We start from the raw sequence: 15,062 nt of genomic DNA on the forward strand, positions 1-15,062 counted from the left end.
GGAATCCCCAATGACTAATCCTCTACTACTCTTCCCCCCAGCCCCCCCCCCCCCTCCCTCTTCTGAGCCACAAGGACAGACTCTGAGCCAGTGACCTGTACACTATGGCCTACCCCTGCTAAGTCCCCCCCCCCAACAGCATCCAAAAGTGTACTATCCCCAATTTCTACTACATTTCTTGTTTCTCCCCCCCCCCCACTTGAACGGCTCCCTGTATCCTGGTGCTGTGGTCAGTTTGCTCATCCTCCTTTTCCCTACCCTTTTGAGCTGCCGGGCTGGACTCTGCGCCGGAGGCATGGCCACTGTTGCTTCCCCCAGGTAGGCTGCTCCCCCCAACAGCACTCAAACAGGAGTACTTATTTTTAAGGGGCACAGCCACTGGGGTACTCTCTAGTACCTGACCCTTCCCATTCCTAACCGTGACCCACTTGTCTGTCTCCTGTGGCCCCGGTGTGACTCCTATCTATCGCCTCCTCATTGTCCCTAACCAGACGAAGGTCATCGAGCTGCAGTTCCAGTTCCCTAACGTGGTCCCTTAGGAGCTGCAGCTTGACGCACCTGGCGCAGATATGGACGTCCGGGAGGCTAGCTGACTCCAGGACCTCCCACATCCGACACAGAACAACAAACTGGCCTCTCACTCACAATTCCCCCTTTCTTCCAGTGACACAGGAAAAACTATCTAAACCTACCCTGCCTCTGCCTGTTTACGCCGAAGCCCGATGAGCCAAAGCTCTTTAGCTCTCACTCTGCTCCCTGCTCACTCCGCTGCCTGCTACAATGCTGCTCGCTGAATATTGCGGCCTCCCCTTTAAACCTCCCACGCGCTAAAAGAAAATTCAAAAACCCTTCCCACAACACCCCGCGCTTCCGGTCTAGACTTTTAAAATAAATAAACCAAGCCCACGAAAAAGTGATTTAAAAGTCGACCTCTTACTCCAGCACTCCTGTGGGATTCAGTAATGTTCTTTAAGGAAACAAATCTGCCATGCTTGCTGGCCTGGCCTACCTGTGACACCAGATCCACAGCAATACGATTGACTCTTGATGCTCTCCGTTCAGCCGCAATTAGGAATGAGCAATAAATGCTTGCCCAGCCAGTGACATCCCGTGAATTATTTTTTAAAAACTGCTAAATAGTATTCACAAGCTGACCCAGATCTAGGGCAATTACATTGCTGTATGTCATTGCTGCTTAGCTGTTCATCGCATGGCAACCCCAGGTCATATGGGCATTTCTTGGAACCTAAAATTGTCATAACTTTGCGACAAATTGACCCTTTATTTAATACTCCCAGACCACTTTGGTTTTAAAGGGGCATCACACAAAAAGAAGATACGTGCATGCCAGAGTACGCCTCATCACACTGTTTAATAGTGTCAGTATCTCCATTCTCTAAATTACTTGGATTCCTCTTGGACTGTACATTATTAATCCTGTTTTATATCTACACCTTAGTGTGGTACGATCAAAATCTGGATCTCTAGCTATTTGTGTCACTGTCTTATGTGTCAGGATCCCTCCATCTCCCACTGACTGATTCAGAAATATTTGAGATGAAAATATTTTGTGCCAGTGTTTATTCTGAGCAGTTTCCAGTCCATAAATTACCATATACTGCTGTCTAGCGACATATCCTGCACTGCCATGTTGTAGTCCGGACTATTCGTATCCATTTCTTTTATTTGTAAACTTATTTTATTTTTCTAACTTGCACTAAGCCTAAAAGCTGATCAATTTTTAAAAATTACTTACTGCCTCAAGTTTACACTCGGCTGTACAAGTGCTGTTGGTAATTTCTGGATACTTGGCGAAGGATGTACATAATCTCTTCTCTTGAAATTGCTATGTTATTTGCACATAAATAACAGTGGACATCATTAGTCACATTGTTAAGAACAAAGAAAAGTCCAGCACAGGAACAGGCCCTTCAAGCCTGTGCCGATCATGATGTCCTAACTAAGCTTTAAAAAAAAAACCTTCTGACCTTACTTGGTCCGTATCCCTCTCTTCCCTCCCTATTCATGTGCCCATCCAGATGACTCTTAAATGTTGCGAATGTGCCTGCTTCCACCACCTCCTCTGGCAACGCGTTCCAAGCACCCACCACTCTGAAAAACTTCCCCCGCACATCTCCTTTAAACTTTCCCCCTCTCATCTTGAGCCTGTGCACCCTTGCAATTGACACTTCCACCCTAGGAGAAAGGCTCTGACTATCCACCCTGTCTATGCCCCTCATAATTTTGTAGACCTCTATCAGGCCTTCCGTCAGCCCCTGTCTTTCCAGTGAAAACAATCCTAGTTTATTCACCCTCCTCATAGCCAACACCTTCGGGACCAGGCAACATCCTAGTGAACCTTCTTTTCACTGTCTCCAAAGCTTCCACTTCCTCCATTAGTGTGGTGACCAGAACTGCATGCAATACTTCAAATGCAGCCTAACCAAGGTTTTATATAGCTGCAACATGATTTCCCAAGTCTTGTACTCAATGCCCTGGCTGATGAAGGCAAGCATGCATATGCTTTTTTAATCACCTTGGCCACCTGTGTTGCTACTTCTGGGGAACTGTGGACCTGCGTGCCTGGGTCCCTCTGTATATTAATGTTCCTAAGGGTTCTGCCATTTACAGTATACTTCACACCTAAATGTGATCCTCCAAAATGCATCTCCTTGCATTTTTCCAGATTAAACTCCACCTGCCATTTCTATGCTGAAGTCTCCAATCTATCTTTATCCTGTTGTATCCTTTGACAATCCCTGGCACTATCAGCAACTCCACCAATCTTCATGTCATTCACAAACTTATCAGACCCCCTACATTTTCCTCCAGATCATTTTTATATACTATAAACAACAGAGGCCCCAACATTGATCCCTGCGGAACACCAGTAGCTACAGGTCTCCATTCTGAAAAACACCCACCGCTGCTCTCTATCTTTTATAACCAAGCCAGTTCTGTATCCATCCAGCCAGCCACCCTGAATCCTATGTGATTTTAGTTTTTGTATCAGTTTGCCATGGGGGACCTTGTCAAACACCTTACTGAAGTCCATATAAGCTACATCCACAGCCCTTTCCTCATTAGTTATCTTCAGAAACCTCAATCAAGTTGGTGAGACATGACCGTCCCTGTACAAAACCATGTTGCTTGTCACTAACTAGTCCATTTTCTTCCAAATGTGCATATATCCTGTCCCTCAGTATCTTCTCCGAAAGCTTCTCTATCACTGGTGTCAGGCTCACCAGCCTATATTTCCCTGAATTATCCCTGCTTCCTTTCTTAAACAAAACAACATTAGCTATTCTTCAGTCCTCTGGAATTTCTCCTGTGGTCAGTGAGGATAAGAAGATGTCTGTTAAGGCCCCAGATATTTCTTCCCTTGCCTCCCACAGTAACCTGGGATAGATCCCATCTGTTAGTTTGAAAACAAATTTTGATCCATTGCTGCTCCAATGGGGTGGTGGTTAGCGCTGCTGCCTCACAGCGCCAGGAATTCAATTCCAGCTTCGGGTCACTGTCTGTATGGAGTTTGCATGTTCTCACATGCTTGCGTGGGTTTTTGATTCTTTAATACTGCTATCACTGTTCACTTCCAGTGCATTGTCCCGCTCAGCTTATCTGCCTTTGACTTATCTGACCTGCAAGGGGTCACTGGCATGACTCTTGAATTCTTGTGTTACTTATCTTTCCTGCTATCCCAATAATGCATCAAAGCTACTTCTCAATAATTGCCAAATTTGCCCTTTTTTCTCAATTTTACCAACAGCTAAAATGTTAAATGTCTTCTTTATAAACCAGCACTAATATCTGACTGACAGTCCAAACATGTTTATGTACCGTTCAGAATTGTGCATAGCAAATAATGGATGCACTCTCAGGTGCCATGCTGCATTGATCATCTCTTTTTAGAGTGGAGAGAATCTCTGAACGTGAACTATTTGCCAGAATTACAATGTTTGAAATGTTACGGTTTGCCCTGTTTTGTACCTGAATATTAGATTTTGCAGCTGCAACTTTCCTGCCAATTTTGACCTTCACATCCTTGAAGATGTTGACTTCCCCGCAGTACATTTGCACAATCATTGATTGTCTTCTGGCACCAAGTAGTACTCCTATGTAAATATAGACACGGAATTGGGATGGTGAAGTTGGTCCCAGAAAATAATTAATCAACAGCCTTCTCAGTAGCATGTGTGATTTTCTTTTCCACTCTGTGTTACTACTCGAGACCATTTGTGCTCTCTGGGTGTCCATAGAAGAGTTCAAAAACCTTACCTGACCAGATTGTGTCCTTACCTAATGGCCATGAATACATATTTCAAGCAGGTAATAGGTAGCAGCCAGTACCATAGAATAGTTACAGCACTGAAAGAAACCATTTGGCCATCTTGTCCATGCCATCCTGAGGACACCCAAGTGCCTTTTCTAATCCCACCTTCCAGCACCTGGTCCATAGCCCTATAGCTTACAGCACTTCAGGTGCAGATCCAGGGTCTCTGCCTCCACCACTAACCGGGCAGTGAATTCCAGGCACCCACTACCCTCTGTCAAAAACGTAGTTAATTGCTGGCGGATTTTTCTTTCCTAAAAGAATTGTGGTGCCCTCAAATGCTGCCTCAGAGATCAGCTAACTCAATATGCCATATTCTTGCCTCTGAATCAGAAGATTGTAGGTTTAAGTCCCACTCCAAAAGCTTGGGTAGAAAATCCAGGCTGACCCTCTAGTACAGTACTAAGTACTACATTGTTGAATGAGCCATTAAACCAAGGATCCCTCTGCCCTTGGTTGGATGTAAAACATTTTGGAGAAGAGCAGAAGAATTCTCCCCAATGTATTTGTCAATATTTATCCCTTGACCAGCATCACTAACAGAATATCTATCATTACATTGCAAAGCAATCATCAACATCCAAGTTGCCTCATGAGGTTCCTACATTACAAGCATGACTATGCTTCAAAAATTGGTCGTAAAGCATCTTGGTGCCCTGAGTTTGTGAAAGGTGCTACATCAATATGTCTTTCCTTTTTCTTCGTCCTTTAGCTACCAACTGCATCATCAGGAGAGCCTTCTGTATTGAGTTAATATGACACATGAGCTGGCCTTTTAAAGCATCTTCTTCAAAACCAGTTTTGTAACAGTTATCTACAGCCATTTAATGCAACTGTATATTTTACAAACCATAATTGTTACTGTAAAATTAAAGTATTTTAAAAATTATTTCCACAGATTCTGGGATCTAGCATACCCAGAGCGATCATACATTGTAGCAGGAGGTGCAAATGATGCTTTGCATTGTCCATCTGTCTCCTATTACAGAAAAATAATTGAAGGAACTGAAGTTGTGCAGGTAGGTTTCACCTAACATAACCACCTTTCTCAAAGATTTTAATTAATGATTCTTACATTTCAACAGCAGTATACGGCATTAATTTTGGTACAGAGTATTGGCTGTAATTCATAACAAACTAAAGACCAACCACCCAACTAACTAAACCTAATCTTATTAAATGGTTTTGAAAAACTATATAGTGGAATATATGGTCTCTGCATGTATATTATTCAACAAGGTTCAACATTTAAAAATAGAAAATGCTGGAAAAGTTCATTAGGTCATGCAACTGTGAAGAAACAGAAATTAGTTGGCATCTCTGGCCTTAAGATTCTTCCTCAGGTCAGGAAACTATTGCATGAACATCATTTAAAAAAGGAACAGGGAATTGAAAAGAAAACACAAGGAGGAAAATAAATAGAATAGCCTGTGAAGTTATTAAATGGAGAACAGCAGATGTTTAAAAGGCAGAAGTCGTATTTGTAGCAGACATAGAACATTGAACAGTACAGCACAGAATAGGTCCTTCGGCCCACGATGTTGTGCCGAGCTTTATCTGAAACCAAGATCAAGCTATCCCACTCCCTATCATCCTGGTGTGCTCCATGTGCCTATCCAATAACCGCCTAAAGACACATGTGAACCAGTTAAATTTTGAAGACAGTCCAACAACTTCATAGTCACCTTTTACTGATATCAGCTTTTTATTCTAGATTTTGTTTTGGTGAATTCAAATTCACAAATGACCATGGTAGGATTTGAACACACATTCTCTGAGAAACTAGGCCAGCAACATACTGGAAAGAGTGAAGGTATAGCTCAAAAGGGTTAGGAAGGAAGCATGAAAAACTGACATGATGGAACAGACATCACTGGACTAGAATTCTGGTGTAAACAAGTTAAATTCAACAACAAGGATGCAAGTATGTTGTGAACTCAGTAGGTGGAGGGACAAAGGCCACATTCTAAATGCTCCATCCTCCAAAATAGTAGCACACCAATGAGCAAAATAAAACTACTTCAGGGGAATTCAATTTGCACAAATGATTGGTTTCTGTTACCTAAATGTACAGTGGTTTGCAGAAATTGTGTTGTTTGTTTTGCGTTGATGGGCAACATTTATCCAAGAAAAATATAAATTCAGATCTTTTTTCTTTTCAAATCCAGAGAGGATTGAACCAGCTTTGGATTGATTCCATTTAATTTGGTTTCAAGTAAAAACTGGAACAGAGAATAAAAATGCGCACACACGATGCGTGTCTTTTGAATGGGGACAAGAGCTTTTTTCCACTAGAAGAGGGGAAAAACAAGCAATTAAATTGACATTGATGTAAATAACTGTCAATGACTATTTTGAAGAAGGTCTCTCTACCAGAAAATTTAAACAATATTTGTTTGGATACCGTCAGATATGCCATTTCCAGTGCACTTTTGATTTTCTGTATGCTACTTAAGAGGTAGCACAATTTTCTCCGAATGAGAGAGTTTGTGGTGTCAAGACCCACTCCAGAGACCTGAGCTCATAAATAAAAGCAAAATACTATGGATGCCAGATATCTGAAATAAAATCAGAAAATATTGGAAAAACTCAAGATCTGGCAGCATCAAGTCATTTGGACTCAAAATATTAACTGTTTCCCTCTCCCCAGATGCTGCCAATCTTGCTGAGTTTTTTTCAGCATTTTGTTTTTATTACCCGACTACATTATCTAGGCTGACTTCAGTGCATTCCAAAGGGAGTGACTCACCATCACGTGTTTAAATCGAAGGCTGGATCTGCTCACTCAGATGGTCAAAAAGGTTGTCATGACCTATTTTGAAGATGAGCAAAGAGCTCCACCTGATATCTTAGCCAACATTTATCCCTCAGTCAACAATACCTATTGCGCAATCATTTTTTTCTGTTATGGCAAATTAGTTGCCATACTTGGATAAGACTTCAAAAGTGTGTCATTGATCCTAAATTACTCAGAGTTCCTAAGATCTGAAGAACTTTCAAGTTTTTCTTTCAATGGTGCAGTGCATCATTTTAAATTGTAAATGCCTTGGATGTTTGAGATTCTTAAATATTTGATAGATTTGTGCCCAATTCCCTCTTTGAGAAGATGTGTACATGCAGGATACTGTTTGGATACCTGTGATAAAGCATTTAAATAATATTGGAACAGACTTGTCATTTGTGTGTTTTGTTTGTATCTGCAATGTTACTTCATGACACTTTTTATCAGTGTATTGGGCAATCGCTAATAGAAAACATTTGAAAAATGTTGGCTAAAACTGCCCTTTTATAGAATTAATGTTTCCAATTGACTATTTTAAAATTTAATCTGTACATTTTTCAAAGTTTCTCTTCACTATAAACCATTCTTCATGTTTTGAAAGGAAATTCACAACAAGCAGAAAGTTGGATCATCAGAGGATGTACCCAGAAGAGGTCCAGAATCTCTCCCCGTTGGGCACCATGACATTATCACAGATCTTGCTGCTTTCCAAACCACCCAGGGATTTATTGTAACTGCTTCACGAGATGGAATTGTCAAAGTATGGAAGTAGCAGTTAGATTATGAAAACCAACTGAAGTGCATTGTTTTATCTTCTACAGTAATGTACTTGATTACAGGTCAGGGAGGATTCTACACTGGTTTTTTATGTTTCTGCAAAAATACTTAGAGTTTTTATTTTTATGTAAACAATTCTTCACATTTTCATATGTTAGTATCCTATTGACCTGGCAACTGTAAAAATGAACATACACAAATGTTAACCTGAGAGTGTCTTTTCAGTTCCGTATCTAACTAGAGGTGACTGATTATGACATTATAAACGAGGGATATAATTTATTCAGTGTTTGTTCTGGGTCTGTGAACTTGATACAAAAATATGTAATATGAATAATGCTTTTTAAAGTAATTCATAATCTCAATAGCCCAAATAATTTCCTGGTAAATTACTACAAAGCACTTTGGAATTTAATGGATTATATAAATTGGGGTAAATTATATCAATTTAAATCAATGTTTTCACTTAATGTTTCAACCTTAAAAATGCCTGCTTTGAATTCCTGTGGTTGCCCATGTGATGAAATTTCTTGCAGCAAGCATGCTTGGAATCATTAAAGGTAAATTGGTGCTTCCAACATCTTTTCAGCCTCCACAGAACATTGACAAATACTTGGGAGGGGGAGAAGCTGGTGAAGAGAAACGGAGTTAGCTTTTATGAATGGACTTTGACCATAGTGACACTCGGTAAATGCATTACAAAGGGAATTCCTTACCCTTTGCCACTCCAGGTTGTAGAGCATCAAATGGGAAAATACAATGCTTCTCTCTGGAAATATGTGGTATTTAAACTGGTTAAACTTACTACCTTTGGTGGTAGTCTTTAGATGAGTACTTGAGTTGATTGTTTAAGAGTGCATATCAGCTGGTTCAAAGGATTAAATTTAAATTTAAGTTGAAGTGAATCTGCAGCAAAAAAAGTCTTTAAAAAAAGATCTTGCCCCAAGATACAGTTTACCAATCATTGATCTTTTTGTTAATGCTTTTAGTTTATCCCTATGAAGAGATAACTGGTTTTGTTCTGGTCTACTGAATCACCTGATGCCAAATAATCACTGTAATCACAATTGTGTTCTAGTAGTCTTAAGACTGAAGATACTGATACTACTTTCAAATGCCAGAATTTGGGTATGCATGGAATCATTGGTGAGAAATTTCTGTTAATATTTAATCTTTTCTGCTGGAAGCTGTGGAGCTGTAACAGCCTCTTTCAGAGTTCAGTTTAGAGATCCAGTTAGGTTATTGGACATGAACCTCAATTTACAGTATTTGTTAGTATATTCCTTTATTTAGCAAAGGTATGGGGATGTTTTTGTACTAAAAATACTTTTTTGGGTGGTTATTATTTGAACTATTAGTTCTTGGAACTTTAGCTGAAGAAAGTGCAAATGTGCATTTAGGCCAGCTTGCTGGCATGACATGAGGTTATTCTTTGCCTTGCAAAGGAAATACAGAAATAAATTAAAATTTAAGGTTAGTGGTTGCTTCTTGGCTGGTGTGATTAATTACAAGACTATTTCATTTTATATTTGATTAAATAGATTAATTAAATCAATAATCCTCAACATCGGTGCCCTGCAAGACTGTGCCCTTAGCCCCTTATATAGCTATGACTGCGTGGCCAAATTCCTCTCCAACTCCATTTTCAAGTTTGCTGATGACACCACTGTAGTGGGTTGGATCTCAGACAATGACGAGACAGCACAGGAAGGAGATAGAGAATCTGGTGAAATGGTGTGATGACAATCTCTCCCATCATGTAAGTAAAATGAAGGAGATAGTCATCGCCTTCAGGAAATATAGTGGAGGACATGTCCCTGTCTACATCAAAGGTGAAGAAGTGTAGATGGTTGAGAGCTTCAGGTTTCTAGGTGTTCAGATCACCAACAATTTGCCCTGGTCTTCCCATGCTGATGCTATAGTTAAGAAAGCCCACCAATGCCTCTACTTTCTCAGAAGGCTAAGGAAATATGGCATGTCCACTATGACTCTCACCAATTTTTACAGATGCACCGTAGAAAGCATCCTTTCCAGATGCATCACAGCTCTGTGTGGCTCCTGCTCTGACCAAGACTGTAAGAAACCACAAAGAGTTGTGAACATAGTCCAGTCCATCATGCAAACCAGTTTCTCATCCATTGACTCTGTCTACACTGCCTGCTGCCTTGGAAAAGCAGCCAGCGTAATCAGGGACCCCATGCACACTGGACGTAATCTCTTCCACCATCTTCTGTCAGGGACAAGACACAAGAGTCTGAGAACACATACTAACAGACTCAAGAACAGCTTCTTCCCTGCTGCCATTAGACTTTTGAATAGTCACATATTAAGTTGATCTTTCTCCTCATCCCATCGGTAACTGCAACACTATATTTTATACCCTATCCTTCTCTCCGATGTACTCAGAACAATATGGTTGGTCTGTATAGCTCACAAGAAACAATATATTTCACTGTATCCCAATACATGTGACAATAACTCAATTCAATATAATTCCATTGAATTGGCAAAGGTGAGTGACCATATCCCTGCACATCCAGAATCTCCTGCACTGGTCTCAGTCATCTCCAGGTATATCATCCGTCATCGGTAAACTCTGGCCTGATGATGTCACCTCCAAATGACCACTCTCTGTTGTGCAGCCTCCAGCAGGTGAGTAGGCCCTATCACCCTTTCCTCCTCATGGCCACATGTTGATAGTGGTGTTTTTCTCAACTCACGACTATTAGGATAACAACCAACTTTACAGTCCTCATGATTGTATGTGTGTAATTACTGAAAGGGAAGAAAGTGAATGTGTGACCATTTGGGTTTCCTGTCCATGCCCTGACTCATTGCCATTCAGCCCTTGGAGAAGCCTACTGATGGTCAGTGATTGCTGTGTTCGGTTTCTCACTGAGCTCCTCTCCCTTACTATCTCCTACACTAGCCAGAACCCCACACCGGTCTCCCTATACATGGTGTCAGATGGGCATCATCCACCCTATTTAGCCATTATGCCTCCTGAAAGGCAAAAGCATGAGGCTGGTGGGCTAACTGAAAAGCCCTGTGCACAGAGCTCTGGCAGGGGGTAGGAGAAAGAGAGAAAATGACCTGGAAGGGTGCTGCTGCAATAACACATGTTGAGCTGGGTGGCCTGGTGGACTCTGGCTCTTGTCTTGGGCACAGTACACTTGCTAACCCCCTCAGCGAATGCTGAGGGCAAGCCTTGGAATTCAAAGCATAGGGAACTCATTGGTTCTCACGAGTTAACGCTTTCCACAAACATGTAACACAACTAAAAACTGGGCACAATTGGCTCATCCATCCAGGTTAAGGAATGTTAATAGGCAAGTTCCAGTAGATTGAAAAGGGGGTGCAGTTACTTAAAAAATCTTTGGTTGCTAAAGTGCAAACAAAACTAACAATGCTGCTCTAAGAAATTGCCCCCATACACTCTTTTGAACTCCTTTCTAAGCCATCTTTGCTGATCTCATTTGCCATATCTATATTTATATTCAAGTCACCCATGATTGTTACAGTTCCTTTCTTACATAACCCAGTTATTTCTTCCTGTATATTCTGTCCTACCATGTAATCACTGTTTGGGGGTTCATAAACTACTCCCACAAGTCACCTCATCTTTCCTATTTCCTACCTGTTGACAAACTAATTCTACATCTTGTGCTTTCAAACTAAATCAATTTCATAATTATGCTAAATGTCATCTTTAATTAACAAAGCTATCCTACCACATTGTCCTACGTTCCCATCATTCCAAAATGTCAAATATTCCTTCAATATGCCAGTCCCAGCCCTGGTCACTTCGCAAACACGACTCCTTGATGGCTATTAAGTGATGTATTTATTTCTATCCATGCTAACAATTAATCCATTTTGTTATGAATGCTACCCGCATTCAGATACAAAGCCTTTAAATCTGTCATTAGCCGGTTGTGTACTAATAAAAGTTTATGTGCTTTGTCCTTTTTTCTACTCGTGGCAAATTAAAGTAGTGATTTGCCACATCACATGCACATGATGTGTTGACAGCTGTCACCATTGGGGCACAAGATGGTATATTCTTATTCAAAATTCTAATCCAGTTATTCACCATGATCCATCAGGTTTCTCAACTGGCCACTTAGGACAATTCAAGTGTGTAGAAATTGGTCTCAAAACCTTCTGCTCCACAAGGACTTGTACAGTTAAATCCATTCCTGTTTCTTTGGCAATGTACGTTTTGTCACTAGCTGTCAACAACTGTACTATCCTAATGCCCACCATCATGCTTATGGGTAGAGAGTGCATACTCGTGTTCCTTCAGTGTTTGTTATCATCTAGAAAAACAAGGGCAGCAGACTTGTAACTATTGCCACTTGATTTGGAAATTATCGCTATTCCTAAACTGTCACTGCGTCAAAATCCTGGAACTCCCTCCCTATGCACACACCACAGGGACTGCAGCAGTTCAAGAAGGCAGCTCACCACCTTCACAAGGACAATTGAGGATGGCAATAAATGCTGACCTACCAGTAATGCCCACACTCCATGAAAGAAGAAAATATACTCGAGGCACCAGTGCTCATAGGTCTTAAAATCATACAATCTTAAAGAGACAACAGGCCACCACTTTCACTATTGAGCTGGGATGCTAACTATCCTGCCTCTTCCACACATTCCCACAAGCAATCATTAGCCATGTCCACGGCAATGAAATGTGCTGCCATCTAGTCAGCTCCTTATACCTCCTCCTCGGACAAAGCAGACCAGGAGCGACAGGATGCTGAGAACGTGACACAGTGGAAATGACGGAATTTACCAGTGCAATTGCAGGCGTGTCCAAACAACTAGGGAAGTTCCTTCAAATAAATAAGCTGGTCAGGATAAAGGAATCTCGCCAATTGGACTGAGTACAGAATTACCAGCAAACCTATGGGTCCCCAAAAACAGCGGGTGAGAGAACTGCAGTTATTGCCACGTGAATGACACTGTCTGAACAAGGAATATCAAGAATTGTCAATGCCAAAGTGCACATATTAAGAAACCTGAACGATTTAAAGACTGCATTCTATGTGCTGAGACTGACTAGTAGAACAAACAGTTGTTACTGCATGACAACGGTGGATGTATAGTGGATAACTTGAGTGGATCAGAATCATGCATGCTGTCATGGTCAAATATTAAATTCCACTCCTGGTTCTTGTGGTTTTATTTGATTAAAGTGAAAAATTGCCAACTTTAAGCTTTGAAATTACTTGACACATTTGGCTTGGTATGGCTTGTTTAGCTGCACCATTTCAACAGAATTCTGTTTCTATCCCAGTTCATAATTGGCAGGATGCAGTAGAAAACTGGTAAGATGCAGCAGGAAATAGTTAACTTTTTGAGTCGAAATAAGTCATAAGGGCTTGAAGCATTAACTACTTTTCTCTCTAAGATGTTGCCAGACCTGCTGAGTTTTCCAGCATTTTCTGTTTTTGTTTCAGATTTTCAGCATCTGTAATATTTTGTTTTTGCCTTTAGGGTTAAATCAGAAGCATTGTTTATTCATCAATTTAAGCTTGGGGGATGGTCATCACCATTACAAACATGCACACCAGAAGGCTATATGAAAGAAAAAAATGTTTCTCAGTTAGGAATAACTTGAAACAAAAACAAACATGGATATTAATTAATGAGAATGTCAGGAGTCCACAATGTCAGAGCCATGTAAGGGTTTCTTCAAATAGGAGTTAAGATTTAGGTGGGTTCAGCTATCTGATACCATGAATTTCTAAATTCCTTCAAAGTTGGTCATGACATTGATATACAGAGACCTTGGTCTGCTCTTGCAATGGCAAAAATCTTCCATTGAACTCGACTTCAAGCAGGTTTAGACTTGAGTCAGGTTTCGTTGTCAGCCTGGAGTCCTGCTTTCATGTTGACAGGCTTCATATTGATTGCAAACTGCCCTGGGAGTCCAGGAATGTATTAAAACTTTACAAAGTTCAAAGGAACTTGGGCCATCTGGCTTGGAGATTGCTGATGCCCAAGCCCACTTCCTGCCTCCCCATCCTCTTCCATATAATGATCTCTGTATGTGGAAGGGTAAAGGAGGCACTGTGGTCACCCCACCACCGACTGGATGCAATGCCATCGGGCTATGAAACACAACTTGCTGTTTTTATTTCGGATTTCCAGCATTCGCAGTATTTTGCTTTTATTCTTTGCCTGAACCTGAATAAGTGTTAAACGTGTTACAAGAATTAACAATTTCTGAAATTATTTGTGCAGGGATTTTGTGCCAAATAAAAATAATGACTGGGCTTCACACAGTCATGATATTTGGTCAACCTACCTACAACTTTAAATTGATCTAATGCTGTGACTGCACCACTTTAATACTGATTTCTACCTCAATGTAAAAATGACAATAAATGTACAAATTTGTTTTAGGGTTGTCTCTAATTGCAACCCATTGTTTGAAATTATTCTCTCTTTTTAAAATTCATTCATGGGACATGGGTGTTGCTGACTGGCCAGCATTTATTGCCCATCCCTAATTGCCCTTGTTCAGAGGGCAGTTGAGAGTCAACCACATAGCTGTGGGTCTGGACTCACATGTAGGCTAAACCAGGTAAAGATGGCAGATGTCCTTCTCTAAAGGACATTACTCAACATTGAGTCTGTTTTACATAGAGATACATCTTACCTTTAGAAAACCAAGTTGCAGGTTTAGCACTTGACAGGATACTCACGTGGTGCTGAATAATTTTATTTGCCCACAACAAGCGTGATGTTCGCTCAATTTCTTTCACGAGTCAGCTGGGTTTACAAGTGGCAATGCACATCGTCGCTCTCACTATCTGCGAGTCCTTCTCCTTTTGGTATAAGTGGTTCGTTGCTTCATTCTGTTAAACTGAAATAGTGCATTCAGGTAGCTGCCTTTCAGTTTTTGGGTGTAACATTGACCAGTTTCTGCCTGCGGTGATCGATCTGTTCCCAAACTGGCAGAACCCGAGCTCCTTTCCAAGGGTGGAAGCGTTGAAAGGTTCGTGGTCTCAAAATCACCATTTGTGGAAAACCATAGCCAAAACTTGGGAAAACACCGAGAAAGTAACCGTTATCAACTTTTGTTTGGAAGGAAAGACAGGATTCGGCTAATGCAAATAATTTGAAACTGGCTGGATGAGATAAAGGGAGCGGATT

The 15,062-nt window shown here is 40.9% G+C and overlaps 1 protein-coding gene across 3 annotated transcripts in view; it reads left to right on the top strand.

Annotated features, from left to right (window-relative positions):
- The window catches only part of pik3r4 (phosphoinositide-3-kinase, regulatory subunit 4), an 80,434-nt gene extending 71,059 nt beyond the window's left edge, over nucleotides 1-9,375 (top strand). For all 3 annotated transcript variants that reach the window (XM_078242247.1, XM_078242256.1, XM_078242264.1), the window contains 2 exons: nucleotides 5,232-5,352; nucleotides 7,717-9,375. In XM_078242247.1, the coding sequence (XP_078098373.1) occupies nucleotides 5,232-5,352; nucleotides 7,717-7,887 (292 nt within the window). In that variant the 3' untranslated portion in view covers nucleotides 7,888-9,375. The remainder of the gene's footprint in view (nucleotides 1-5,231; nucleotides 5,353-7,716) is intronic.
- The last annotated feature ends 5,687 nt before the right edge of the window (nucleotides 9,376-15,062 follow it).

This window comes from Mustelus asterias, chromosome 2, assembly GCF_964213995.1.
Source record: "Mustelus asterias chromosome 2, sMusAst1.hap1.1, whole genome shotgun sequence".
Taxonomy (NCBI): domain Eukaryota; kingdom Metazoa; phylum Chordata; class Chondrichthyes; order Carcharhiniformes; family Triakidae; genus Mustelus; species Mustelus asterias.